General features: G+C 47.9%; 2 protein-coding genes across 2 annotated transcripts in view; both read right to left on the bottom strand.

Annotated features, from left to right (window-relative positions):
- Positions 1–985: 985 nt before the first annotated feature.
- On the bottom strand, positions 986–9,705 carry LOC121099399 (disintegrin and metalloproteinase domain-containing protein 32-like). Its single transcript, XM_040618287.1, has 18 exons — positions 9,460–9,705; positions 8,985–9,063; positions 8,759–8,835; positions 8,409–8,601; positions 7,950–8,015; positions 7,623–7,694; positions 7,215–7,381; positions 6,682–6,763; positions 6,405–6,541; positions 5,691–5,877; positions 5,301–5,390; positions 4,768–4,966; positions 3,857–3,965; positions 3,354–3,537; positions 2,945–3,025; positions 2,153–2,270; positions 1,919–2,045; positions 986–1,555 (listed from the first exon to the last, which is right to left on the bottom strand). The coding sequence occupies exons 1-18, from the start codon at positions 9,528–9,530 to the stop codon at positions 1,000–1,002; spliced, it is 2,595 nt and encodes an 864-aa protein (XP_040474221.1). The 5' UTR covers positions 9,531–9,705; the 3' UTR covers positions 986–999.
- Positions 9,706–10,087: 382 nt separating this feature from the next.
- ADAM9 (ADAM metallopeptidase domain 9) overlaps positions 10,088–24,980 on the bottom strand; it is a 29,450-nt gene continuing 14,557 nt past the window's right edge. Inside the window, exons 5-22 of the mRNA XM_040617967.1 lie at positions 24,857–24,933; positions 24,188–24,377; positions 23,152–23,217; positions 22,660–22,731; positions 21,735–21,904; positions 20,436–20,517; positions 19,548–19,681; positions 19,153–19,324; positions 18,939–19,031; positions 18,513–18,708; positions 17,925–18,030; positions 16,999–17,182; positions 16,247–16,327; positions 15,192–15,297; positions 14,309–14,441; positions 13,721–13,823; positions 12,984–13,111; positions 10,088–12,251 (exon numbers count right to left, since the gene is read on the bottom strand). Coding sequence (XP_040473901.1) covers positions 12,140–12,251; positions 12,984–13,111; positions 13,721–13,823; positions 14,309–14,441; positions 15,192–15,297; positions 16,247–16,327; positions 16,999–17,182; positions 17,925–18,030; positions 18,513–18,708; positions 18,939–19,031; positions 19,153–19,324; positions 19,548–19,681; positions 20,436–20,517; positions 21,735–21,904; positions 22,660–22,731; positions 23,152–23,217; positions 24,188–24,377; positions 24,857–24,933 — 2,205 coding nt within the window. The 3' untranslated portion in view covers positions 10,088–12,139. The remainder of the gene's footprint in view (positions 12,252–12,983; positions 13,112–13,720; positions 13,824–14,308; positions 14,442–15,191; positions 15,298–16,246; positions 16,328–16,998; positions 17,183–17,924; positions 18,031–18,512; positions 18,709–18,938; positions 19,032–19,152; positions 19,325–19,547; positions 19,682–20,435; positions 20,518–21,734; positions 21,905–22,659; positions 22,732–23,151; positions 23,218–24,187; positions 24,378–24,856; positions 24,934–24,980) is intronic.

The following is a 24,980-nucleotide window of genomic DNA, read 5'->3' as shown; positions in this document are numbered from 1 at the left end:
TCCAGAAAGCACATTTAATTATCTTCTCCGAAATGAGACAAATCCTACCAATACCTATCCATTAGTAGGCTGAAATAGACAGTCACCATTTCCATCTCAGGGCGCATAAATCAGCAAAAACTTACACTGCTGAGCGAGCTGGAGACCTGAACTATCTTCTGTGTCACAACATACTCGTCTGCACCCAGGTACTCGTACTGAAAAATAACACCAGAATATAACTAGGTTATTTGCCGCGCTGAAGCACATGTAGTTATCATGATCTTTCCCAGAGAGGCTTCAGCCCGATGACACGCAGCCACAAGGTACAGACCATACGGAGCCAGGCAGGACCATGGAGATGACCACGGTGAAGCTTTACTGGAGCTCGAGCGAGGGCAAAGAAAACACACAGAACAGGAGCCGACACAGACTTACCAAAGCCCTTCCCAAAACCACGTGGAGTGCCATCTCTCTCTCGTATTTGGGCACCGACTGGAAAAAACAAATTCTTTACTGTTAATAATTCATGTCACCAACGTAGAGATAAGGCACGAGAAATGCTGGCTTGTCTGAGACGCTAAACCCTCCACAAAGCATTGCCATCTGCTCCTTCTGTTTTCAGAGCAGAAAGCAAAAGCCGTGTGTTAACACCTAGGACAACACTGAAGTCTTCTGCTAATAACGTTGGCTCCCAGCTAAGATGAACACCGGGGCCCTGGGACACTCATCGCATGAACCCTGAGGCCAGAGCAGCTGGCACATCGCCACCAATCTTCTGCAGACTGGAGGGAGAGACACCCCCGTTTTTACAATCTATCAGTAAATCTTGCAGCCCCTGGTATTGCCTCTCATTAGACACTAGATGAGTAACAACCCATGAGACACCCCGCTCAGCCCACCATGAGCACTGGCACTCCCGAACAGCCAGGCACAGCCCCATCCTGCCCGGCCGGTACCCAAACGGCCCTGCCGCCCCCACACAGAGACACAGACACGGGGCTGTGCCCAACGGCTTTATTAGCGCCCGCGGTGCAGCCCTGGGTCCGGATCTGGGTCTGGTTCTGTGTCCGGGTATGGCTCCGTGTCCGGGTATGGCTCCGTGTCCGTGTCCGGGTATGGATCCGTGTCTGTGTCCGGGTATGGATCCGTGTCCGTGTCCGGGTATGGATCCGTGTCTGTGTCCGGGTATGGATCCGTGTCCGTGTCCGGGTATGGATCCGTGTCCGTGTCTGGGTATGGCTCCGTGTCCGTGTCCGGGTATGGCTCCGTGTCCGGGTCTGGCTCCCTGTCCGGGTCCGGGTCTGGCTCCCTGTCCGGGTCCGTGTCCGGCTCCCTGTCCGGGTCCGGGTCCGGCTCCCTGTCCGGGTCTGGCTCCCTGTCCGGGTCTGGCTCCCTGTCCGGGTCCGGGTCTGGCTCCCTGTCCGGCTCCGGCTCCCTGTCCGGGTCTGGCTCCCTGTCCGGCTCCGGCTCCCTGTCCGGGTCTGGCTCCCTGTCCGGGTCTGGCTCCCTGTCCGTGTCCGGCTCCCTGGCCGTGCCCGGGTCTTGGCCGTTGCTGCCCTCCTCGACTGCAGGGCTGCACGGAGACCCAGAGTGGCGCCTCAGCCCCCCAGGTAATCACCTCATGTCCCCCCTCCAAGGGAACCGCCTCAGCCCTGGGGAATCGTCCCCCACCTTGAGGGAATCAGCTCAGCCCTCAGGAATTTCCTCCCCACCCCTGGAAGATCACCTCGGCCCTGGGGATCAGGTGATCTGCCCAAGGGAATCTCCCTGCCCTCCCCAGGGAATCACGGCAGCCCAGGGGATCCCCTCAACCTGGAGAATCTTCCAACCCTGCAGAAGTCGCCCCAGCCCCTGCCTCCCTGGCGATCATCTCCACCCTCCTGGGGAGCACCATGGCCCCATCCCACAGCCCGTCCCCCCCAGGGACCCTGCTCACCCCTCTGTGCCAGGGGGCTGCTGGCCCTGCCAGTGGAAGCCCAGGCAGATGGCCATGGCGAGGACAAGCAGGAGGAGGCAGATGCCCAGCGCCAGCGGGTTCTCCAGCAGCCACTGAGGGGAGAGGCCTGGCAGGAGACAGCCCAGTGGGCAGGGGGCAGGGGGCACGGGCCCCCCGCCCTCCCCACCCTGCCAGGGACCCCCACCCTGTCCCCCCTCGGCTGGGGGTACTAACCACGGTCCACCACCTGGAGCCTGCTGTGAACGCTTCCCCCAGAGCGGGACCCCTTCTCTAGGCAGTCGGGGGGCTTCCAGCCGGCGTGGCAGTGGCAATACCCCCTGTTGTTGCACACCTGAAAAGCCCGGGGGGGGGGGGGGGGGCGGTGTTAAAAGACAGGCCATGGGCTCATACAAGGGACCCTCCCCCCAGACCGGTGTCGTGCCGCTGGCGCTGGCCGGGCGGGCACCGCGGGGGCTGCACGCCCTTCGCCGCTCCGGCAATTCGGGGACCGTGTCAGGCAAGAAACACACCGTGAGCACAGGCTGTGGTAGCCTTGAGACACCAAACGAGTCAAACGTCACCCTCCCGCAAAACCCACGCGCGTCTCCGCCTGACCAGCCCCGGCTATCAGCACCCAGGGCCAGGCGGGGGTCCGGGGAGCCCGGGACCCCTCCAAGCATCACACTGCAGTGCTCCCACTCCCTGCAGCCACACAACACTTTCTAGCTCCACTGGCTCCAACCGCCCCCAATTCCATGTTCCTTCAATTTTGCTTTCTATTTCCCCCCCCCTCCATAAACCAAACGACCAAATTCTCCATTTTAGTGAACAAAATTTGCCGTATTTCGATATTGCTTTAGGACCCAGAGTTGTAAATGGTTTTACTCCCTGTGTTAGCCAACAGGGTCATGATTTTGTAGTCAGCCTGAAATGGGTCTTTGACCAATTCCCGTACAAGCCACAGCAAATCCTCATGCCGAAGCCACTCACCCTCGGCAGCAGCCCCCGTGCCCCCCAGTGACTTACGCCGTGGCCGTGGCACTGCACTGCGCTGTCACAGTCATATCCCAGGACTGAAAGCGGGTGACAAGTGTTGTTTATACACACCTAGGAAAAACCACAACAATTCCAGCTCCGCGTTGCCTTACCATCGCAGCGCTCAGCCTTTCGGTCTTACGTTCCAAAAGAGAGTGAAAATACACTGCTTCTAAAAAAACAACAGTGCTTTTAAAAAGCTACAGTTACTATCTTGGGGTTGGGTTATGTCTACATATGCTTACACCACGCCAAACCTTTCACGTAATGTTTGCATATTTTACAGGGTTTGTAAATATCAAGTACACTTACGCTGCAAAGGAGCAAGTATTTCTAAAACCTTGTTAATATTTACAGTTTTTATCTGGCATTTTAGATAATTATAAAATGTTTTTCTCACCTTTCCAGAACCACACTTTGTACCTGGCGGAACCAGAAGAGGATCCAGCCTTGTTGATACCTTCAGATAATCCAGAGACACACATAAGTGCTCACGCACTTGGACGTAAAGAACAGCAGCATCATCTGATGAAAATGGCATGCTGTACGGGTACGTGCAGATTAACTTTCCACATCTGAGATCCCTGTAAAATCAATTTGCATAGGATGTATATCTCACACACGCATATATATGTGTGCTACCTGATGAACTAGCAACATTAAACAGCACAACACAAATCTGGGGCGCTGCATGGTAAGAAAAAATAAGCAGGACTAGGAAGTTCAAGAGATGATCTGCACAAAAGGAGACATCACACTACCAACAAGGAGAATACACACTTAACTCTATATATTGCTCCACAAATCTTACTGTCAGCTGGAGTCTGGGCACTTCCCTTGGCTGTAAAGTTCCAATTAAAATATACATTTTTAGCAGAGCAAGTGCCTTTTCCTAGAGCATACCTCCAAGCGCAGGGCTTATAGCCTTGTCTGGGCTGGAACCCACAGTGTCCGAATCTGTCCCGCTGACTATTGAGTTCCTCGTAACAAGCTATAGGAGCATTTTTTGAACCTACAAGTTTAGCAATAATATTTATTATAATTTAAAGGAACACAGAGGGAGATATTACAGTATCTATTCACTTCTGAATTTTTCATCCTGTTCACAGCAAAACATAGATGCTGTCCGCTAATTAGAGAAAAGATACCTGTCTCTGAACTGCCAAACCCCCAGCAGTCCTGAACCCCAGAAGTTAGCAGGGGATTAGCAAATAGTAGGTTAGTTCACTGATTAAGTTTGCTCACAGATCACAATTTACTTTTTTTTGTTGTTTTCATCGTTATCTCCGAAGAACTGGGAGCACAACACGCTACTGAAGTGCATATTAACTAGAGTCAAAACTGAGCTTGAAATGCTTTCCTACAGCTGCGTCCTTCCCTCCTTGGGTGCTCTGCTTCACAGCTCTGCCCCCCTTGGGGTACTGCACCCACCCTTCTCAGGCACCGCGGTCACTGCTGTCCCTCCTGCCTCCTGCACAAGGAGAAGCCAGGACACAAGGCACAAATCTTGCACAGAGCGCTATGCCCCATCGCTCATGTCAGATACGTGCAAGTGCAGTCCCAACCCCCCCCTCCTGCTTCAACAGGTGCTTGGAATTGGGTTTGGGCTCACAGGGCAAGTACCAGAAACAAGTTACCAACGAACCACAAACCCTCATTCCCACCAAAACCAAGCTAAAAAGGCACGAAGAGACTGACCTGAGATGGGGGCATTAAAGAGCAAAGACACAAACTGAGCATCATTACTACTGTGGCCACCTCCTGCGCCCGGGCAGTCCCCGCAGCACCAGTGCAACCACAGCAGCCTCTGTTACCTCTCCCGTAGAGCTGCTGGCACTGCAGGTCCGGAGACTGGCAGCGTCCCTTGTAGCAGTAGCCGGTGCCATGCTCACAGTCATGCCCATCCTGCACGTACAGGTTGGGGGGGCAGGACGCAGAGGACCCATTGCAGAACTCGGCCAGGTCACACTGCGCGTCGGCGGCAGGGCGGCATTGTGAGTTCTTCCGCTTGAACTGGCAGAGGAGGCAGAAAAGACTCTTCTCTCCATCCTTATGTGCCCACCGGTGGGGTCCCCCCTCAGGCCCCTCCCGACGCTGTCCTGACATGCATCCCCAGTCCCTTGGGACCACCTCCGAGGCAGTCGGGTCCCCACACGCATGTTCCACTCTCCAAAATAGTCTTCCCCCAGTAATATTCCTCCCAGAAGTTGCAGGGAGCTGAGCTGAAAGCCTTACCTTGGGAACCTCTCTGCACAGCAGGAGTTTGTCTCCATCTGGCAGCAGGGGAACATACTATTTCTCCAAAACCAAACAATAATCTTGTGATAATTGTGAAAATGTTTTTTACCTGACATTCATGACAACATAATCCAGAGGTACATTGCACTCCCGGCTTAAACCGACATGTTTTAGTACAGCATTTATCCTTCAAGCATGCCTGGGGACACAACACAAAACCACATTATTCTACTTTTTTGTTCCCCCAGAAGTTTTTACTGTAAGAGGTTCTGCTCTCCCTTCATTTCCCCAAAAAGCTACACTTGGGCAATATCTGTCAGAAGGAAGCGGGCAAAGCTGCTGTCAGATGAATGCCATCATAGAAAAATGATCTAAAAACACATCATCCTTCTTGGGCTGGTCTCTACCTCAGCTGTGCCCCTCGTCTCAAGGGTTCGTTATTCTAAACGTACAAACAGTACAAATGTGCACACTTGGCCACAATTCCCTCAGGATGCACCTTCTCTGCCCCGCAGTCGCACTGCTCGCCAGGCTCCACAACGCCGTTGCCGCAGACGGCTCCTCTCCGGTACGACAGTCCAGTCAAGTGAGGTCCACTGAAAAGGCACGCACCTCCATCGTGCTTCAGGAAGGTTTCAAAGTCTCTGATGCTGCAGTTGCTAAAGGCTTTTGCCCCACTGAAGTGTCTAAAAGAAATCAATTATCCACACTGGGGTTTGTTAACGCATCTACTGCCACGCAGCCTCTCAAAATCTCTGCAATTCAAGAACTTGCTCAGTTGCTGGCACAAGGTGCAACGATCCCCTGTGTGCCTTTAGTTCACTTGTCAAACCCAACTTTACAATGCATTATTAATAGAAACTGAGAAGCCTTCAGAAATATCTTGCTTTTGGAGAGAAAATGTCTCTTTTTTTCAAATTAAGCACTGCATCACTAATGACTGTTTTTTTCCTTCTTAAAAGAATAAAAGCAGATATTTCTGACTTGTATTTTCTGCAACAGAATGACATTTGTCAAGGACACCCCGCGACCACCCCCACCATGCAACTGTGGCACAGCGCATACTCGGCCAGGGTGCAGGAGACATACGGCTGCATGTGCCGCATGGCGCCGGCTGTGGCACTGACCTGGCAGCTGCCAGGGACCCCGCTCTCCCCCCCAGCACGTCCTGCCCACCCGCCTCTGCTGCCCCCCGTGGACGCCACCAACTCACAGCGCCTCTGGGCTCATGAGGCAGACGTGCCCAGGGCAGTGGCACTCTCGGGGGTCGTCGTAGCCGATGCCCAGGCTGTGTCCCAGCAGCTGCGCCAGGAGGACGGAGAAGGACTCCAGTGTCACAGCCGCTTGGTACTAGAGGGATGAGAGAGCGGGGCTGCGGCAGCTCTGCTTTGCCTGCCGAGACCCTGGCAGGTCCCAGCTCCGGTTGTGTCCCACCCGTCTGTCCCTGCCGCCCATGGGCGAGCTCCAGCTTCACGGACACGGCACCGTACCACGGCCACTGCGCCAGCAGCATCTCTCTGACACGCCTTTCCCAGAGCCGTCATGCCCACAAATGCCGCTCGGTCCCTGTACCTGGAACACACACAAAGTCACCAGCCATCCAGCCCGGGATGCCCCATTGCTGCAGGTAAGCGGGCGATCCCGGGTCTGTACAGCCTGAGTCCCCCTGGGTGCCCCCGGGTGCTCCGCTGCCCCCGTGCCCCCTGCCAGCCCCAGGGTCTGCAGCTGCCAGGTGGGGACGGGGCTGAGCCGAGCCCTGGCCAGGGCAGCAGCAGAGCCCCTCCTCAGCCACGGGCTGCTGGGACCAGCAGCACACTCGTGCGTGCTGCATCGCCACTGAAATGCCAGCTGGAAGGTATGTCTTGAAAGAAATAATTTCCTAATTCGTTAATATTAGGAAATACATAAGAGATATGTTTCTTTTAAAAAACTGATTTTCATGGGAACTTTATAGTTCAAACTACATTGGCTTAACTGATTTCTACCCTGTAACCTTTAATGAATAAGGAAACCTTTGTCTTACACTAGTAGATAAGCTACATCATACAACTGCAGAGTGAGATACAACTGTTGCCACCGTGAAAATCGTTGTAGAAGGTCATCTGCTTCCCCTGCTGTCGATATTTTATTCTCCTCTGTCCACAGCTCCAGGGAGGACAGCACAACAGTAACATTAAGAGGATTAAACATCTGAAAGCATAACAAAGGAAACGCCTGCTCACATAGCTTCCTTTCTGAGCAGAACGGCAGCTCTAGACACCTCCTGCCAGGCCATGCCCAGCCATCACAGCTGCAGCATCATGAGCCAAGAACTGGAATTTTTTGCACAACCTCCTCCTAAAAGCAAGAGCAGCTAGGATACAGGTGGCCGTTACTAACATCTACCCCACCATCATTCTTACTACAATACAAACAAGACTTTTAAACTTACATTGTTGACTAAATTGAAGACCTGGATTATCTTCTGTGTTGCGGTATTCGTGTCTGAACCCATGTAGTTGTACTGAAAAACAACCCAAGAGGACACAAGCGGACAAGGAATTTGCCAGGATCAAGCAGAACAATGCTGAAATGATTGCCAGCATCCAATCGTGTAAATTCAACTATCAATTTTCATTCTTTCTTTCTTACAATGTCTGTAGTACATATAACTTTTCAAAAGGGAAAACAAACACAGATAAAAGCTGGGAAATGGCATCATTTCTATGCTCATAGAAGTCAGGCAAACACAAGGAGAAGATGAATGGTGTGGACTTACCAAAGCCTTGTCCAAAACTACGTACACTTTGAAGTATTTGGGAAGGAGTGCTGCAGCTGACAGTGGCTGAAAAGGAAAACGGTCTCCGAGGCTACTTATTTCTACATTCTATAGTCACCTTACTCCTGAGGTTTGCTAGACTTTGCTAGACTACTCAAGGTTCCATTCAAAAGTAATGTTACAATGCTGTCTTTAAATGAGCATAAGATAAGGAACGTGTGCCAACTTTGCCATTTCTGACTTTTTTCAAAGCCATTCTACCATGGTAACGCCTCTCATTAGGCACTAGATGAGTAACAGCCCACGCGACACCCCACCCACAAGCACTGCCACTCCTGAACACCCTCCCCCATCAGTCTGTCCAGACAACACCAGCCAAAGCTTCTTGTGGGATTGGAGCCCTCCCCTCCTTGCATGACGGGGACATCAGCCCCACCGCGAGAGCAGACGTCCACTCACTTCATTGTCTCCACGTGCTTTGTTCAGCATCTCCTCTGCGGTCAGCCCACCTGGCCCTGTCTTGGGGCGGCTGCTGGAAAGGAGGGACCCTGCCATCTTCTCGCCACTCACGCGATACACAAAGTGCTCGAAGGCAGGAGAATAACCCAGGGGCTCGATCCCGTAGCTGATGTTCTCAAACTGCAGCAAGCCCCTGCCAAGGTGAGGGCACCAGCCGTTTGCAGCCACACCGGGGAGGCTGCCCCAGTCCCGGTGCCTTTGAGCGAGGCTGCTGGGGCACCCCTGGGCTCCCCTGCAGCACCCATGGGCACCGATGGGCAGGGCAGCGTGGGGAGGTGGCGGTTCGTTACCTGAGCCCCGAGCAGGTGCTGAGGGTCACTGCTGAGGTGGGGAAGCCATCAATGTACCCCCGGTAGTGGCAGCCTCCCTATGGCACAACAGAGGACAAGGCGCCCCTTCCGTGGCTGCGAGGGCAATTCCCTCACCCGCCACCGAAACAGCTGAATGCACATACTGGGCAGAAGCTCTACGCTGCAACACTTACGGAACAAAAACCCCAAAGCAATCCAAGGTTACCTTGACATGGGTCGAATAAGAGCGCAAAGATCCCTTCTCATTGTATGTGTAAATCCTGAAATCACCAGGTAAAAAGACACTACAAAAGAAAGGCGTAAAGTGAAGGACTTAAATCTCTCTTACACAGTTTCTCAAGCCTATTCCAGGTCCCCGCAGCCTGTGCCGTTGCACTGGCAGACCCAGAACCCGCTGGCATCAGGGCTCACAGGCACAAACATCCCTCAAACCCCCCCTCCAGCCTTCCGCCACCCCTCGGCACACACGCACGCATCTCTCCTGTGGGCTTTGGGATACACCTGCAGCAGGGCAGGGTGCTGGAAAGAGCCAGAGGGAGCAGCAGCAGCACAAACGCCTGCAGGCAGGGATCACCGCACAGCCTGGCACTGTCCTGTGGGGGGGGCAGAGCCCCCAGCCCAGCAGCTGCCAGGGAACAGGATGGCAGGCGTCAAACAAGGCAACACTGGGGCCAACTTACTGCTGCTGCAGGTGAATGGTGTACGGTCTCCCCTCTATCCTGAGGACGTAGGACACCGTGTCCTTGCGCATATGGAAAAGCGGAGAAAGGGAGAATTAGGAACACCGACTCCGGAAAAGCGTGCTCCGAGGGCAGCTACAAACACTGAGGCCAGCACACGAGCTCAGCGCCTCAAGGAGCCGGCACAGCCTTCGCTGCGCTGGCAGCAGTGGTATGGTGCCTCCGTTACAGCTGCTAACACATCTGCCCCCTCCGCGCAGCTGAAGCCCGTGCCCCTCCCCCCCCCCCCCCCCCCCCCCCAAGACCCCAGCCTCAACGTGCCTGCTGAGGCCCCGCAGCGCCCGTCTCCTTCCACAGCAGCCGCCGCAGGACTGTGACCTGGGCCAGCGCCTGCCAGCCCGGGGAGAGACCCCCGCGGGGTGCCGAGCCGGACCCCAGCCCAGCCGGGCGGCGGGGGGCGCCCAGCCCAGCCTCCCGCAGCAACAGCAGCAACAGCACCACCCAGCGCGTCGCCATCTACCACGGCAACGGCCCCGCCCACCGGCAACGGCCCCGCCCACCGGCAACGGCCCCGCCCACCGCGCAACGGCCCCGCCCGTCCCGGAAAGCAGAGGCAGAGGAGAGCGCCTTGTACAAAACCGGCATCTTTATTGCTCGTTTGTTTCTTACAAAGGGGGTCGGTAACAGCCCTTTGGTCAGGCCCCGAGAGCACGGCAGCGACCGACGAGCAGAGGTTTCACCGCGTGTGGGGACGGACATCGCCCCCCGCTTCCTCCAGAGCGACTCGGGGGACAGGGATACGCGTACACTTTAAAAAAGAAAGTCAGTAGTCATCTGCAATATTCAACACATGTAAAATCTGAGCTATTTCCTTTCCATAGGATCGCTTCTAAAAACCGCACGTTCACTGCCCTACACCACCACCCTGCAAATACTGCTAACGTGCATGCCGGAAGTATAAAAACTTTATCTGTTAAAAGGCACCATTTTCAGCATAGTTTTAGTTCACACATACGGCTTCAAATACAATTCCATACGTCTCTCAGAGGTGATTCCTGTTGCCTGGATTCCCTCGTCCCCACGGTCCGGAGCAGACCCACCGGAGAGGCTCCCGCACCACCTGCCTCATTGTGCTGCAAAGCTCATGGCTACAGCCAGCCCAAACTGAGTAAACACAACAAACGTCAGGAAGCGATTATCTTGGAACAAACAGAAGACCCCCACCACAAATACATCTGGTGATACTCTAGGAGACATTTTACATATTTTAATAGTGTTATAAATCTTAGTCTAAGTTTATGGGAAACCACAGGAGTTCAAGTATCTTATTACTGCAAATGCAAACACTATATATATATATATATATTTATATATGTATATACAGAGGGAAAAAAATTTTTTTTGGCAATATTACGGGGGATTTTACAGATAGAGTTTGTGCTCTGTGGCTAGCACAAAGTGAAAAAGCCAAGCACTCTTTTCAGTACTTATTTCACTTTTAGCAAGTTGGTGCAACAGATTTCTGTTTGTGACCACCAGCATCCAGTTTCTACCCACAGCCAGACAGCATCACACTAACAGACCTCCCCTCCTCGGCCAGCACACCACACGCTGCCGTTCAGAAGCAGGTTTCAGATATCGTTGTCAGTGGTGTAGAAACAGGTGGCAGTCCCACCTAATGCAAGTTAGCCTGTTTAAGCATCCTGACTGACACTAAAAAGGTTTGAGGATTGGGTGAAAGGGCTGCATTAGTCAACAAATTCCTGTTTAAAGTGCTCAAAGAAGCTCAGGTGACTCAGGCAGACACGTTTTTCACATCTCAGTTTTCTGCAGTGACTGCTACTGAGTCTTTAGACCCAAATTAAAACATAAGAGCACCCTGTTTTTTAAAACCAAAGTATGGCTGTGTCTTTTCGTACCTTTGTTTTCATTGCCTATTCCTGGTATTAGTGGAAATTAGTGCAGGATTCACATTTAGCAACTCACAATTACTAATTTAAAATCATTAAACTTGGTGCTTGTACAGCACAGCTTAGTGTCAGTCAGCATGAAAGTAAGAATTTAAGTGCATTATTACACATCAATAAACATATATACATGCATAAACATGTTTACAATATATTTATCTTCCTCTGAAGTAGTACACTGATACCTTATTTCACTTGTGCCATTAATGTGTAAATGGGTAACGTTTTCCAGTCCATGCGAAATTATTTCAAATTAATTGGCTGGATTTCCTTGTTTTGAAAACAGTATGGGTTGCTTCCATTCTTCACTGTACGTTTAAGGAAGACGACAACAAATCAGACAATTTTGTTATTAGGGCTCATCGCAGAAATGGGGAAACTAAAAGCAACTCCCAAGTGCTGTACTTTAAAGATTATTTAGCTGCAGGCTGCTCCACTTCCAGCTGGACAGCCTGCTGCAGTTTACAAAGCCACAATACTCAGACAGATCTAAGAATGGGTTAGACGTTTTCAGTTCCTGTAGCTTTGGTAGAGGTATTTAGTTTAAAGTTTTACATTCCTTGTTTCAATATCTCATTTGCCTTATCACAGGCTGCAGAAGGAAGGCTTTCCGGGATTACCTTGGGCCACTCAATGCAAGAAAGGTAACTGCAATTTCAGCTCTGTCTCAGTGAACGGGTCAGGTCACGCGAAGGCCCCGAAGAAGCCAAAAGCTACTTGGGAGGCAAAGGTGCCGGTCGAGAAGGAAAATAGTGTCCCTGAGGTAATTTCTGCTGTGGTGGAGGAGGTCCCTGAGGTACACATTTCTGTTGCGGAGGTGGCGGCCTACAAGAGGACATCGAAGCCGTTGTCAGCCCAGGTGATTACATCCAGAACATACATCCCTCTCCCCCTTGCCTGGCACCAGCACCCCGCTGACTCCCCCCGGCCAGCTATGCCACTTTGGGCCATCTCAGCTTCCACACTGAAGACTCATTTCAAACATGCCATGGTCAGACTCTGTTTTAACACACCATTTTTCCCCAGATAAAGACCCCCACAAGTTTCCCACCAACGCAAGCTATTGCAAAGCTCTCCCTCTCAGTACCTTGCACTTTCCGGATGCGCAGTTTACGGCATAGGCATCATATCTTAGAAATACAATTTAAAAGCAAAACAAAAAAAGGAAAACTTTCTGTTCAAAGTTGACGAGAAATGATCCTGTACTTGAAAACAGTGTTCATGAATCAGCCAAATGACAGATTTTTGAGTAATTTCTTTTTAAACTGCTTATTTTGAGAGGCATGTTATTCACCTCTATGCAGGGCTAATATGGCTCTGCAAAAGCATTCCAAAACTTCTTAATCAAAACGTAGTCATGACAGTGTATGAAATGAATGCTACGGGCAATAACACTTTAGTTCCACAGTGTGAAGGAGAAACTTTTTTCAACAAAAGGTCAGTCCTGTTTGCACACAATACGTGATGAAATACCCTAATGCCTACAGAGATGAAGGCAATGACCATAAATATACCTCAGTGCAACTGCCAATAGTTATTTGCAATAACTCAACTGACCTTGTTGGCAGCTTCTGCGTCTGTGGTGGCCGGTATTGCGGAGATGGGTAGTAAGACTGGTGGTAAGCCTGCTGAGAATGCTGGTTACCTGGGTAAGATGGAACAGGAAAGGTATTCGGTTCCATATCCTGCGAAGAAAACGTTAACAAGAACGTTCACAAATTTGCATATAGGGAACGGAAATATTTGTTTCGTTAGTTAACTGACATTTAGGACCACTTGCAAACAAACTGGAAATGTCTGAGTTGCTCTTTCCTTCTGAGAAACTCAGCAGAAAGAAACAGCAGCAGTCTGGAAAGTACTATTATTTTGGAAAAAACAGAAAGGCTGATCACAAGTGTTTGATTTGTTCGGCAAGCGTGCTTTGGCTAGTTAGGGCACTCAGACAGGTAACTGGTCTGAAAAGGAGTGGGGCTAGGGAGCTGGCAAGGATTGCTTCCCTCCTCAGGTGGGGCAGGGGGTTCCAGTGTATGATAAAGGGGGTAGCAGAGCAGGTAAACTGCTTGTCAAGCCAAGCACAACTCATAAAAAGCTTAAACAGCAGGAAACTGAGGAGTTCGCACACACCCACCTTGGGAAATAGTTATTCTCTTTGCCTTAGCAAAGAGAAAACTCAGTTGGCAGAAATAGAAGAATAAAGTCACCCTGAAGCTTTTATTAGGGCAAAAGACTGCCTTTATCTGCTACTTTAGAGTAACAGATGACAAATAAAGTGATGAAAAGCAGATCATTCCTACCATGGGTGCACCTCTTGGAGCATAAGGCATGCCATGTGAAAAGCCTCTGTGGTGGTAGTCTCTTGGTTCAGTTTCTGTCCTAGGAGGTGGTGACTGAAGGGACCTGAAATGCAGTTGATAAGGACCGTGTGAGCACATAACCTTGACAGAATGGCTATGCAGGCTACAGATCCAAGCACTTTGAACCTGCTAGATGCCTTTGTACTAGCTTAGCCCATCTTAAATGTCAGGAATATAATATTTGCCACAAATCTAATAAACAACATAACCATTTCTCTGTTTCGGACTCTGACAGCTTCATTTTGCCACTTTATAACCAAAAATGGGTCCTAAAAATATAAAACCAATCACCAATGCACGATGACAAACACAGTAAGAAGAAAGTTCTCTGCTCCCTCAATTTAAGGTGAATTTACCTCTTCTGTCATTGCCTAGGAAAAGCTACATGTGTCATTTGATGCAGGGGCCTTCGCCTGACATCTTAGGACTGGAGCATGCCACCCTACTTTGGCATTGGCTTGCATAAATAAATGCCTATGGACTACTTCCAAAGGGCAGAGGAGAAGGTACTAACGAAAATGTACTTACGAATGGCAGCGTGACATTAATCTTCGACAGCACCGCTTCAGCCTGTCTCTTTTTGCAAATGCCACAGCAGCAGCTATAAGGAGCGGGAGGACCAGGAAAAAAAATACCAGCAGCCCATTTCTCAATGAGGTGTCTTTGATGGGAACAAAACAATGGAGAAGGAAAAAAAAAAGTATTATATGGCATTACCACCACCTGACTCACTGTAGTGGTGCATATTTTGTAGGATTGGTTCTACAACTATTTTCCATTTTCCATAGAAGAAAAAACTGAAGAATCTAGTAAGACTGAAAGATATATACCCAAAGATACTCTTTTCTGATTATCTTTTCACAGGATTGTCTGGTCAAAGAACTGTAGGTGCTGTGACACCCGGGGCTATAAGGCTATAACAGCATATTGAACATCTAGATGTAATTTTTTTTCCACTACATTACTGTGAAAATCTTATGAGCTCAACTGAATGAGAGGAAAACAGAGCTTCTGTACTTCCCCATTTCTTTGTCACATACCTCTCTTCTATACCCTTAGTTCTTTGGGGCAGGGACTACCTTTGTATTTACTACCAAATGAAGCATGCTGTCTGCACTCAAATAATAAATATTAATAAAACAGTGACTGGTCAACACGCCTTGCTCTAGCTCGCCTGGGCCAAGTGTTAGTCCTGACTGTGCCGAGAGGGAAATGCATCTACCCGCAGATACCAGAACAGGGCAGCTACTCATCCCTGCCACCACTGCTAGAAGCAGCATGGAGATAAAAATTCACATCTCTGGATTTGAACCCACATCCTCAGCCAAATTCCGTGGCTTATTTCGATCTAAGAATGGAAGTTGTCAAGGCGGCGCAGCAACTTGTGCCCAGTTGCCTTACAACTACTTGCCATTGTAAGGATGTCCGCCGTCCAGACTTCCTCCATAGCCTTTAGTGTCACAGAAAGGAGGGGCCCAGCCTGCTTCACAGTGACAGTTCCTGTTGTTATTGCACACCTGTATTTAAACAACACAAACACCACCATAAGGTTTACTTAGTAACTTAAGTTCCCGTATATTTAAAAGCAGCATGTGGTAGCCATGACCATCTATTCCGCCCCTTCTGCGTCACTCAGCCTGAAGAACTTCAACCAGTAACTCTCACATCAATTCTAAATAGTCCTTGGCCGGGCATCTCAAGATTTCACATGACTGAGCAAGCAGCACAGCATTGTTCAGGATGAGCTTCCAAAGATTAGCTATCCCATCCGCTTAAAGACTGTGGCTTTTTTTTTATTATTATTATTTTTTGAGCAGCGGAGTTTCAGATTACATTAGTAATACTGGAACTGGGAATTCTTCTTGCCTGGCAAAAAAATATCATCTTAAGAGCTTTCATCAAAGATTATTTTTGATAATGTTATAGGCTCTCTTGTCCAGAGACATTTTTATAGAGTTTTACAGTTAAATAAAGAAAAATTAAGTTACTATCCACCACTTTAAAACTTGCTCAACTTGCATAACCTTGGTCCAATTTTTGCTGAATGTCAGAGGCACTTTTCTCATTAACAGGACCAAAAAGCAGCTGTTTATAGCAAAACCCATTCTCAAGAACCCCTCAGAATTTTTTCAATCACTGCATCTAGCATCATGATTACTTTATTCCACATTAGTTACAGCCTTAAACAGAGAAGGGCAGAAGACTTCCTAAGTACAAAAAAAGACCAGTATATAGACACTGTTGATTAAGCACAATTACAGCGTACCTAGCTCAATCTGGGACCTTCCAAAAAAACGAGTCTGTTCATATATTTGCATGGCTACTGGCTCTAAGAATCTAATGCTCTCGTAACAAAGATGTCTGCAGACCTCACTTAGAAATACAGCCCGTTATAGCAGAACTTATAGACGCAGCCTTCGTTTTAAGTGGACTATCAGCAGGAGTGGAGGCTCTTACTCTGCTTACCCCATGTCTGTGACACTGCCTCTCCACATCACAGTCATAGTTCAGAACAGAAGCGCTCACACACTGGAAGTGCCTGCAGACCTAGAGGAAGAGAGATGTGCACAAAGGAAGCAAGATGGCATTCCTCTGACCCACCCCTCCTCCTTCCCCACCCCGCGTTCCCCCAGCTGCCAGCTCCGTGGCACATGGCTCCGCAGCCACTCTGTGCTCACTGACCGCAAAGCGAGTCTCATACTCTTATGCCATAAACCCCAACACTACAGAAACACGTCTGTTCTACAAAAGGCTTCTCAGTACGGGGTCTGAACTGTCACTGGAAGTCTTTTGTCTCTAGTCTGCATGTAAAGGAATAGCAATTAAATTGTGCACAATAAGTGGAATGCACATTCCTCTGCCGGGGCTAAGCTTCTAGGCTTTCTTGTTTAGTTGGATTTTAATTGAAAGTTGTCTTAAAGGCATTTGTGTGTGCCTGGCTCTTCCTGCTCATTGAGAGAGCAAAGATTCTGGCTCTCAGCAAACTTAATTTCTTGTGCTTCATCTGTAAATGAAAGGCTTGTTACATTTTTTTTATGCACACGCAGTGCAGTACTAGGCCGTGTGGGGAACCAATGGACTCGCTCAGTTTGGCATTAACTACAGACATCAAAAAATTAATGGCCATAAAGATTCATGAAACAGTGTGGCTGAAAATTTGATTCACATGAAACCCCCAAATTATTACTTTAAGAAATCACTTCCTAATTGTTAATTACCTTTCCGGTACCACATTTGGTACCTTCCTTCACCATCCCTGGGTCCGTGACATCAGAGCCTAGCTGGAAATCTACACCCCAGCATGTGGTGCTTCCAATGGGAGTTTGGATAATAGCAGGCTTAATTCCAAAAACAGGCATTGTTTTCACATTTTCACATTGCAGCTTCCCACACATGGCATTCCTACAACATCAGCATATGAATACTGTAGTGACACTTGAATTTACTCTGAGAAAAGAGAGTGCCATGCATTTGATACGATCTTTTCTTTCTACTGGAAGACACTACTTGAAAATAAAACTGAGGCAGTTTGCCAAACAACACTGAGCTGAGCCTCATTTCAGGGCTGCAAGAGTACAGATTTATCCCTTCTTTCTGTAAGCTGTTGGGACCTTTACATTAAAGAACACATGAAAGTTTGCTACTCATTTTCCTGTACACAAACACCTTAGGATAAGACCAATCAATGATGGGAGACGTGGAACACCCTCTCCTCGCCACAGCCTCGTGTCTGAACGCGTGACACAGATCCCCCGAGCCCACAGAACACTGCATGCACAGGAAACTGTGGCATGAGTCCGAAAGCTTCAAACCCAGCTACGGAAGAACTGTCTGAAGATTCAAACTCATTTCAACTATTATGTGCAAGACTTCAAGCCAGACAATCTAACCCAAAAGTCAACAGAACTTGGAAACTTAGCATAAGCGCTAAGAACAGCCTCGGAAATTAGGATAAAACAGATCTTTTCTAATCTGTCTCACTGGGGTTTCAGAATGATGCATACATGTCAGTAAGGTTAGATTATGGGATGACATGTTTCTCCCCAGTGCACCTGCTAGAACACCCCAAACTAATACTAGAGCACCTGAGTAAAGTTTCTCGATGATACATTTAGGAACCTTGTGATGCATGGGCTCAACTCACCAGCTGGAACATTTCTTGTAGTCATGGCCATGGAAACCACAGTTGCCAAATCTGTCACCCTTGGAATTCACTTCAGTAAAACAAACGCTGGGGGCTGCTTTGGCTTCTGCAAACAACAGCCCACCCCCCAGACAAAGGAACCAAGTTAAATAGGGACAGAAACACCTCGTATCTTCCATGCAGCACAGACAGCTTAAGAATGCAATCAAAACAATAAAGAGCTGAAAATGTCAGCACTACAAGGTTCCAAGTTTAAAAAGAAAGAGAGAAAAGCAGTCCCTTAACACTGAGGCAATTGTACTGTTTGATATTTCTTCATGGCTTCTTTACAGTCCTATAAACTGGAAGCCCCACTGTAACAGGAATGATCAGTACAACAAAATTACTGCTTGAATCGCCAGCAGAGCATTAACCGTAACAAAGGAAGAACATGTGAAGGCTAAGCCATTAATACCACAATTCCAATTCCTTTGCCAAAAGCCAGCTGGTCTTTGTTATAGGAAAAGAAGTAAATATATTATAAATAAACTTGGCGTATTCTTTTAGCTACATCTCCTAGAAAAATTGTAACGCTGTGCTCTTCCTTACTTGGGCCAAAGATATCCTGACACTGTGCATCATAGTACTGGCAAACGCCGTTGTAACAGTAGGCTTCGTCATTGTGGCATGGGTGACCGTTCTGAACGGTGAAGTCCGGCTGGCAGAACTGGGACGTGCCGTTGCAGTACTCTGGAAGGTCACACTCATTGTTACTGGCCCGACACTCAGTTCCTAGAGGAAGGAGCTGAAGGGAGAGAAGAGGGGGGAAATTGCATCAGAAAACAGAAGCCTTAGAGCAGAGATGAACCCTGCACCCGACCCACAATATGCCCCAAAAAAGGGCAGTGACCTGAAGCACTCAGTGCGTGCTGTGTACACGCACAACTCCCTCTCACAGACGCACTGGCCAGGCCAACGCTCTCCTTTTTTCAGCCACTGAAGAACACTTCTAAATAATACATTTGAGTCCCTTACCTGGCAGTTTTTACAGCAGTCACCATAAGCACATTCGGCACCATATCGGAGTTTGCAAGTACCTGGTTCACAGCAAGGATCACTTTCACACTCCTGAAAACAGAAGTGCCGTGAATGTCAAGAAATTGCACCCTCCACCGTGCACAGTCCTCTCTCCACCAAGGGGCATGCAAGGCTACCCTGGCAGCATTTGTAAAATATACAAGCTACTAACCTTTGGTGAGCCACAGTCACAATCCTCCCCAGCATCTACCAGCTTGTTCCCGCAGTATGGGACGCTATAGGTTTCATCAGGCTTGGGAACGTTGAGCAGGCAGCTTCCACCTTTGTTGAGAGTCAACTTCTCAAAGTCTTCAGCACTGCAGCTGCTGAAGTTCCTCGATCCTCTGCAACAGAGAACTTGAGCTTATCTTTACACTAAGCCAACCCACAAGCATTCCCTCAGTTTGCAGAACAATGGTAACGCTTGTTTTCCCCAGGAGCTGCAAGTGTGACATGACTCTCTGCAAGAGCACTTTGAAGATGAAAGCAGTCATCCACAAAAACAAAGCGCATGGGTAGGGTCCTTTGACCCTCAAGACAATGCCTTCCCTTCTGTCAGTTACTCACGATGCTCCAGAGCTCATAATGCAACTGCTTGCTCCACAGTGACAGACACGTTCATCGTCATGGTTCATGCCCAGGTTATGGCCCAGTTCGTGAGCCATAATTGAAGCAAACATCTGTATACTGATTCTTCCAAACTGCACAAGAGCAAACCAGAAGAAAATTAGCAGACAGCTTATATTGAGAAAGTCGGCGTTTACTGTGTGCCAGTAAGACATTTCTGTCATTCTGTCTCTACATTAAAAGGATTCTCAGACCAACTGTGCCTGCTTTCTAACCAGTGTGTGTCATCTGCTTAGTAATAACAGCCCTTGGATAAACATACTTGGGACACTACTGAACCGCCTCTACTTTCCAGTGCAGCTGCAACATTAACACAAAAGACTGAGCTCTCCACACCAGCCCAAATCTCCTAAAACATGCAAACGCTGATTCCAGTACTTCTGCCCAAGAAAACAAGATTGCTAGGATGGCCAGTTATCTGAGATCAGCAATTCAGTTCATTAACACTCCGCAATTTCACATAAAAAGGGTAGTCAACTGGCACCGCTCGAGGAGTTCACGATTCTGCGGGTCAAGCAGACACCAGAGGACAAATCTGAGAACTACATACTTCTAAGGCAGAGGTGCTTCAAATGTCAGCAGAGAAATCCTGTCCCTTTTTCATGAGTGCTGCACACATGAAGGGAAGCTGAGCAGAGGACGCAGAAGACCACAGAAAAGTTGTGATCCGGATATCATGGAAGTGCCAGAAACAGTTGGAGACCACATAAAAGCTCCCACTAAGCCACTTCAGCTTTGTTATTACAGATTCCACACTTCCAGGAAGACTTCTGGAGTGCAAAACTCTTATCTTGATCACATTCACGCTTATCACTAAAGATATCTCACCACATTAATGCCTCCTGCGTGGCTCTTGGAGCACACTGTTCCAACATAGGCCATTCCAGCTGTGCCACCAAACCCCTTCTTCCTACGGGGAATTCATGGGGAGAAAAAGGAAAGACAATCAACCTGACTGTAGACACACAACACTGCCAACAGTACAGCCCATCCGTACAGCTACTCAATACACCACTTCTGCTTCTGGGGCATAAAATACTGCTTTTCCAGCTTTCCAATCCTAACAAAGCAGCACTGCTAGGAATGCTACTATTGACTGTGGGTATGAATGTACCAGTTCAGCTTTATCTTTCTGTTCATGGTTCTTTATTCTTAAAGACAAGAGTTTGCAGAGAAAGTCAGCCTCTTCCACATCTTCCCTCTAAATATAAATAATTTAAATGGCTGTTAGCTGCCTTTCTACTGTTGTCAAACTCCATAGATTTCTTTCCTTGTCAACTTCCTTCTCGTTACTCTCTTATTTTGTTTCTACACAGTTCTTAAAGCTTAAGTGCAACAGCACGACGCACCACTTTTTCTTCAGATACAAGAATTTTTAAAAAGAACATTTTTTCAGCCATTTCATCCTCATCACCTGAGCGGTGCTGTTCTGCCTTGGAGAAGAGGCTCCCACAGCTCCTGTGGGAAGGGGGAGCTGCTACTTTGCCCAAGGGCAGGCTGGGCACACTCTCGCTGCTGCCCTTTCGCTGCTTTGGGCAGTGACTTCCCAAGGGCTGCGCTATCTGCGGGGGTGGGAAGTGCACAGGGGCACGCGTCCTGGAAGTGGGGCAGAGATGACAACTCAGGAAGCTCTGAGCTAGCTTAAGGCAGTAGGGATGGACAGATTAACGTCACATGTCAAAGCTCAAACCATGTAGCTAGCTTCTGGATACCAACTGCAGAAACAACTTTTTCTCCGTTAAAATGCAATACTCTGCACCGGGTTTATGCTCATTTTCAAGTGGAAAAATCCCTAGATTACAAGTCTAACCAGTGTGCAGCCTGACAAAGGATTATCTGAACAGAAGCTTTATACAATAGAACATGGAACAGTACAGGACATGTGGGACAAGAAAAAAAATATTATTTAGCAATATACCTGTCAGAGAGGACACTGAATTCAACGACCACAGAAACCTTAAAAATGCTTAAATTGACTTGGACTGTTTTCACAAGTACATAAACGACACCAGATTGCACTGGATTCTCTGCTGAAATACGCTGGCTACTTTTGATACCACAGTATGGCTGAGCAGAGAGTAACAGAATGAGCTTCTTAAAAGTCAAAGGGAAGAGACTGCAACTCACAGAACAAACTGGGCACTGTCATGTCTCCGGCGTAAAACAAGATTCTTCTCTCGCCACTGTACAAAATTTGCCAGCACATCACCAGCACCTCCGTCTGTGCTAATTATGTTTTCATACTTCCAAATCTCCAGACCAACCAGCACAATGCGGATGTTCAACATGATGTACATCTGGGAAAGAAAAGAAAAAAGAAAAAAAAAAAAAGAAATATTTCTGAAGACCTTCAGGTAAGATCAGGTGGTCTAGTATTATATATCTTATTGCAAGAATCTACTTTTTCTGTTTGGGTTTGTTAGTTTTTTAAAAGTTAGCACACGATTCAAATCACCCAAATGCATTTTCCCTGTGATTTAAATCTTCATTAGCTGAAGGATCAATGCTTAAATGCCACACAAGCAATATTATAAGAAAACTGAGAACAGATATAAAAAGAGAGTCTCAAATCTAACAAATAGTGTCATCTGAAATAGTCAAGTTGAAAAACATGCCTTTTCTCTAACCTTTACATAAACACAAGAATTGCAGTAACTGCAACAACCTGTCTTGTCACTCACTGTACGTAGCACAGGTTGGAAGGGTTCCCTAAATTATTTCTCAAGTATTATGATTGCAGATGAATGTAGAGGTGGAAAAGCCTTCACAGCAATGCATTCACCAAAGCCCTCTGTCAATTAATACTGCCGTCGCTTTGCAGCCCCCACTACTCTGGCACTCCTTCAGCACAACGCTCAGGTACGACTCTTCAACATCACAACTGAGGGAACAGGTTTAGCTCCTGGCTTGATAAAAAAAAACACCTTTATTTCATTCTCACTAAAGCGGTAACAGAAGAGACGCCAAGGTAGAGGTTTACAAAAGTAAACAGCTGCAGGGCTGCTGCACACGATGTCATTCCACTTACACACTCAGCGTAGCTTTAACTTACACTGTCAAGGAAGTTTGCCAGTTGCACCATGTGTTCTCTTACTTCTGTTTCACTCTTCCCAAAATCTTCAAACTGCAAGACAAAGGAACTAGTCATTGAAGGGAAGACAAAGACAAGAGCTAGAAAAAGGAACACGACATTTTAAGACTAGCAACGTGAAAAACATTTTTGCCTGGCTCCAAAGCTCCTGTCAAGGTGATGCTAATCAAGACAGCAGCACCTTCACTGCCACTGTACAACATCTCAATATTCAAAAAGAGTACAGCAAAGACAGTTTTTGCCAAGTGTTTTCTTTACATTTGTCTGCCAGTTTACTCTTTTCCTGAAGAGTACTGCATACAACACATTTGTTCTGTTTTAGGTTAGCATATTTGCGTAACCTTGGCTGAATTGTCAGTGTCTTTCAACAACCCATTTGGGAGTAAGGAAAACCGAGGGCTTTCCAAGCCACCTCCTGGGGAGAAGGAAGGGAAAGCAACACACAGTCCCTACCTTTTCTTTATCCACAACTATGAACAGCTCCACATATCTTGTTTGATGTAGGACTGCTCTCTTTCTCTGTGAAAAAAAGTTTTAGATTACACTTGAATTAATAAAATTGAAGTAAACAAAACAAAATCATGTCAATGTCATATTTCACTTGCTACAACTGGTGGTTTGAGAAACACACCCAAAGCACACTGTGCCAAGACAGCAACAAGCCAAAACCAAGAAGTGTGATCCAATGCAATGACAATTCTATACGTGTTCTACACTAAAATTTAGCTGCACAAAGATTTCCTGTGTTTCAAAAGCAAAAGACCTCTTTACTTTTCACAAAGGTTTCTTTGGGAAGACAGAATACACTCCTATAAAGGAGCAGAAAGACACTGACTAACAAACAAACATCAACAACCTTGAAATGAAATGCAATGTTTCTCATACCACTGCTTTTACTGCAATCTTGTTCCTGTATAGCCAGTCTTCAAACAGCAAGGGGGGACACCTTCACACCAAACTGTTATTCTGACGTTTAGGAGCATGGAACAAACAACACAATATTCTCCTGGCTTCTGATGCAATACTTTGCTAATGAGCCCCTCCAATAAGGGTTGTGTTCCTACCCCTACCAGCCCCAAAATCTCTGCCCATGAATAATCTAATTAGCCACTTGGCTCTCACAGAAAAAATTGGTTTGAAGGGACCTTAAAAAATCATCTAGCTACAGGCTGTAGCTAGACGTTGCCACACGCAGGGACACTCTCCACTGCCAAGGATGGGGCATCCACAGCTGCTCTGGGCAACTTGTTCCAGTGTCTCACCACCCTCGCAGTGAAGGGAGAGCTCCTCTTCTGCTACGAGCAGAAGCAAACTGCAACTGCTTTGTTGAAGCAACTGAGTTTTTCAGCAGCACACAAAGCCCTCTGAATCAGAAACCTTTAGGTATGTGCTAAGCTCCAGGAAATCTGATAAGCAGCTTCGATATTCTTAGCTGAACACTTACAAGACCCATTATAGGTGACTGTGGAGAAAACAGGGGAGTACTTACCCGCAGCAGCTGAGTCATACTGGGATGGTGATTTTCCTCCGTATGTTCTCTTTCATGGTCTTCAGTGGTTACTCCGCACATTGTGGGCTCCTTCTTCACATTATCCAATCGATATAGAATGTGTTTAGAGCCAGAAGAGGAATCCATGGGCTCAATCCCATAGGTGATGTTCCCTATTGTCACCAAACCTCTAAAATACGGTAGTGTGTGAGAAATTCTTGCATTAAACACAGAGGATAGTTACCCAGTTTTTTTACAGTAAAACAAACAGTTCTTCTTTGATAATTAAAGGCATGTCTCTAGCTCAGTCCTTGCAAAACAGCAAAACATTTCAAGCGTGAAAGCAGCCTTTCACTGGACAGGGCTTTCAGAAATCCAGTAAATTAAACATTTTTGGAAGAGTTTGCAATGCCCCAGAAATTAAATCACAAGTCTTAAGCAGAAATGCTTTAATTCAAATACACTATTGCCACTCTAGTGTCAGACGTGGCCCTAAAAAAGACACCACAGAAAGACTGCACAAAGGCATACGCTATTGCAGCTTGGCCCCGGACAATGAATCCCCACCTGGCTGAACAGTAGTTAAAAGCAGAGCAAGAATTTTGTTTCAGGTTCACTGAGCCACGAGACTCACGTGACAGCTAGGACACAAAAGACGAGTTGTGCTACCTGAGCCCCAAGCAAGTGCTGACAGCAACCACAGAATCCAGGGTCCCCTCCACATATCCCTGATAATGGCAGTGATCCTGTGCAGGAAAACAAGAGTGCATTACACACATACTCCATGCACGTC

Source organism: Falco naumanni, chromosome 19 (assembly GCF_017639655.2).
Source record: "Falco naumanni isolate bFalNau1 chromosome 19, bFalNau1.pat, whole genome shotgun sequence".
Taxonomy (NCBI): Eukaryota; Metazoa; Chordata; class Aves; order Falconiformes; family Falconidae; genus Falco; species Falco naumanni.
Note: the sequence above shows the minus strand (reverse complement) of the source record. Positions and strands in the feature narration are given on the sequence as shown.

Coding starts and splice junctions, on each gene's coding strand:
- LOC121099399 (XM_040618287.1), bottom strand. CDS start 9,530: ATGCGCAAGGACACGGTGTCCTACGTCCTCAGGATAGAGGGGAGACCG. Junction 9,064..9,459: donor ACCATTCACCTGCAGCAGCA/GTAAGTTGGCCC, acceptor TTTCTTTTGTAG/TGTCTTTTTACCTGGTGATT. Junction 1,556..1,918: donor CAGCCCCCTGGCACAGAGGG/GTGAGCAGGGTC, acceptor GTCTCCGTGCAG/CCCTGCAGTCGAGGAGGGCA.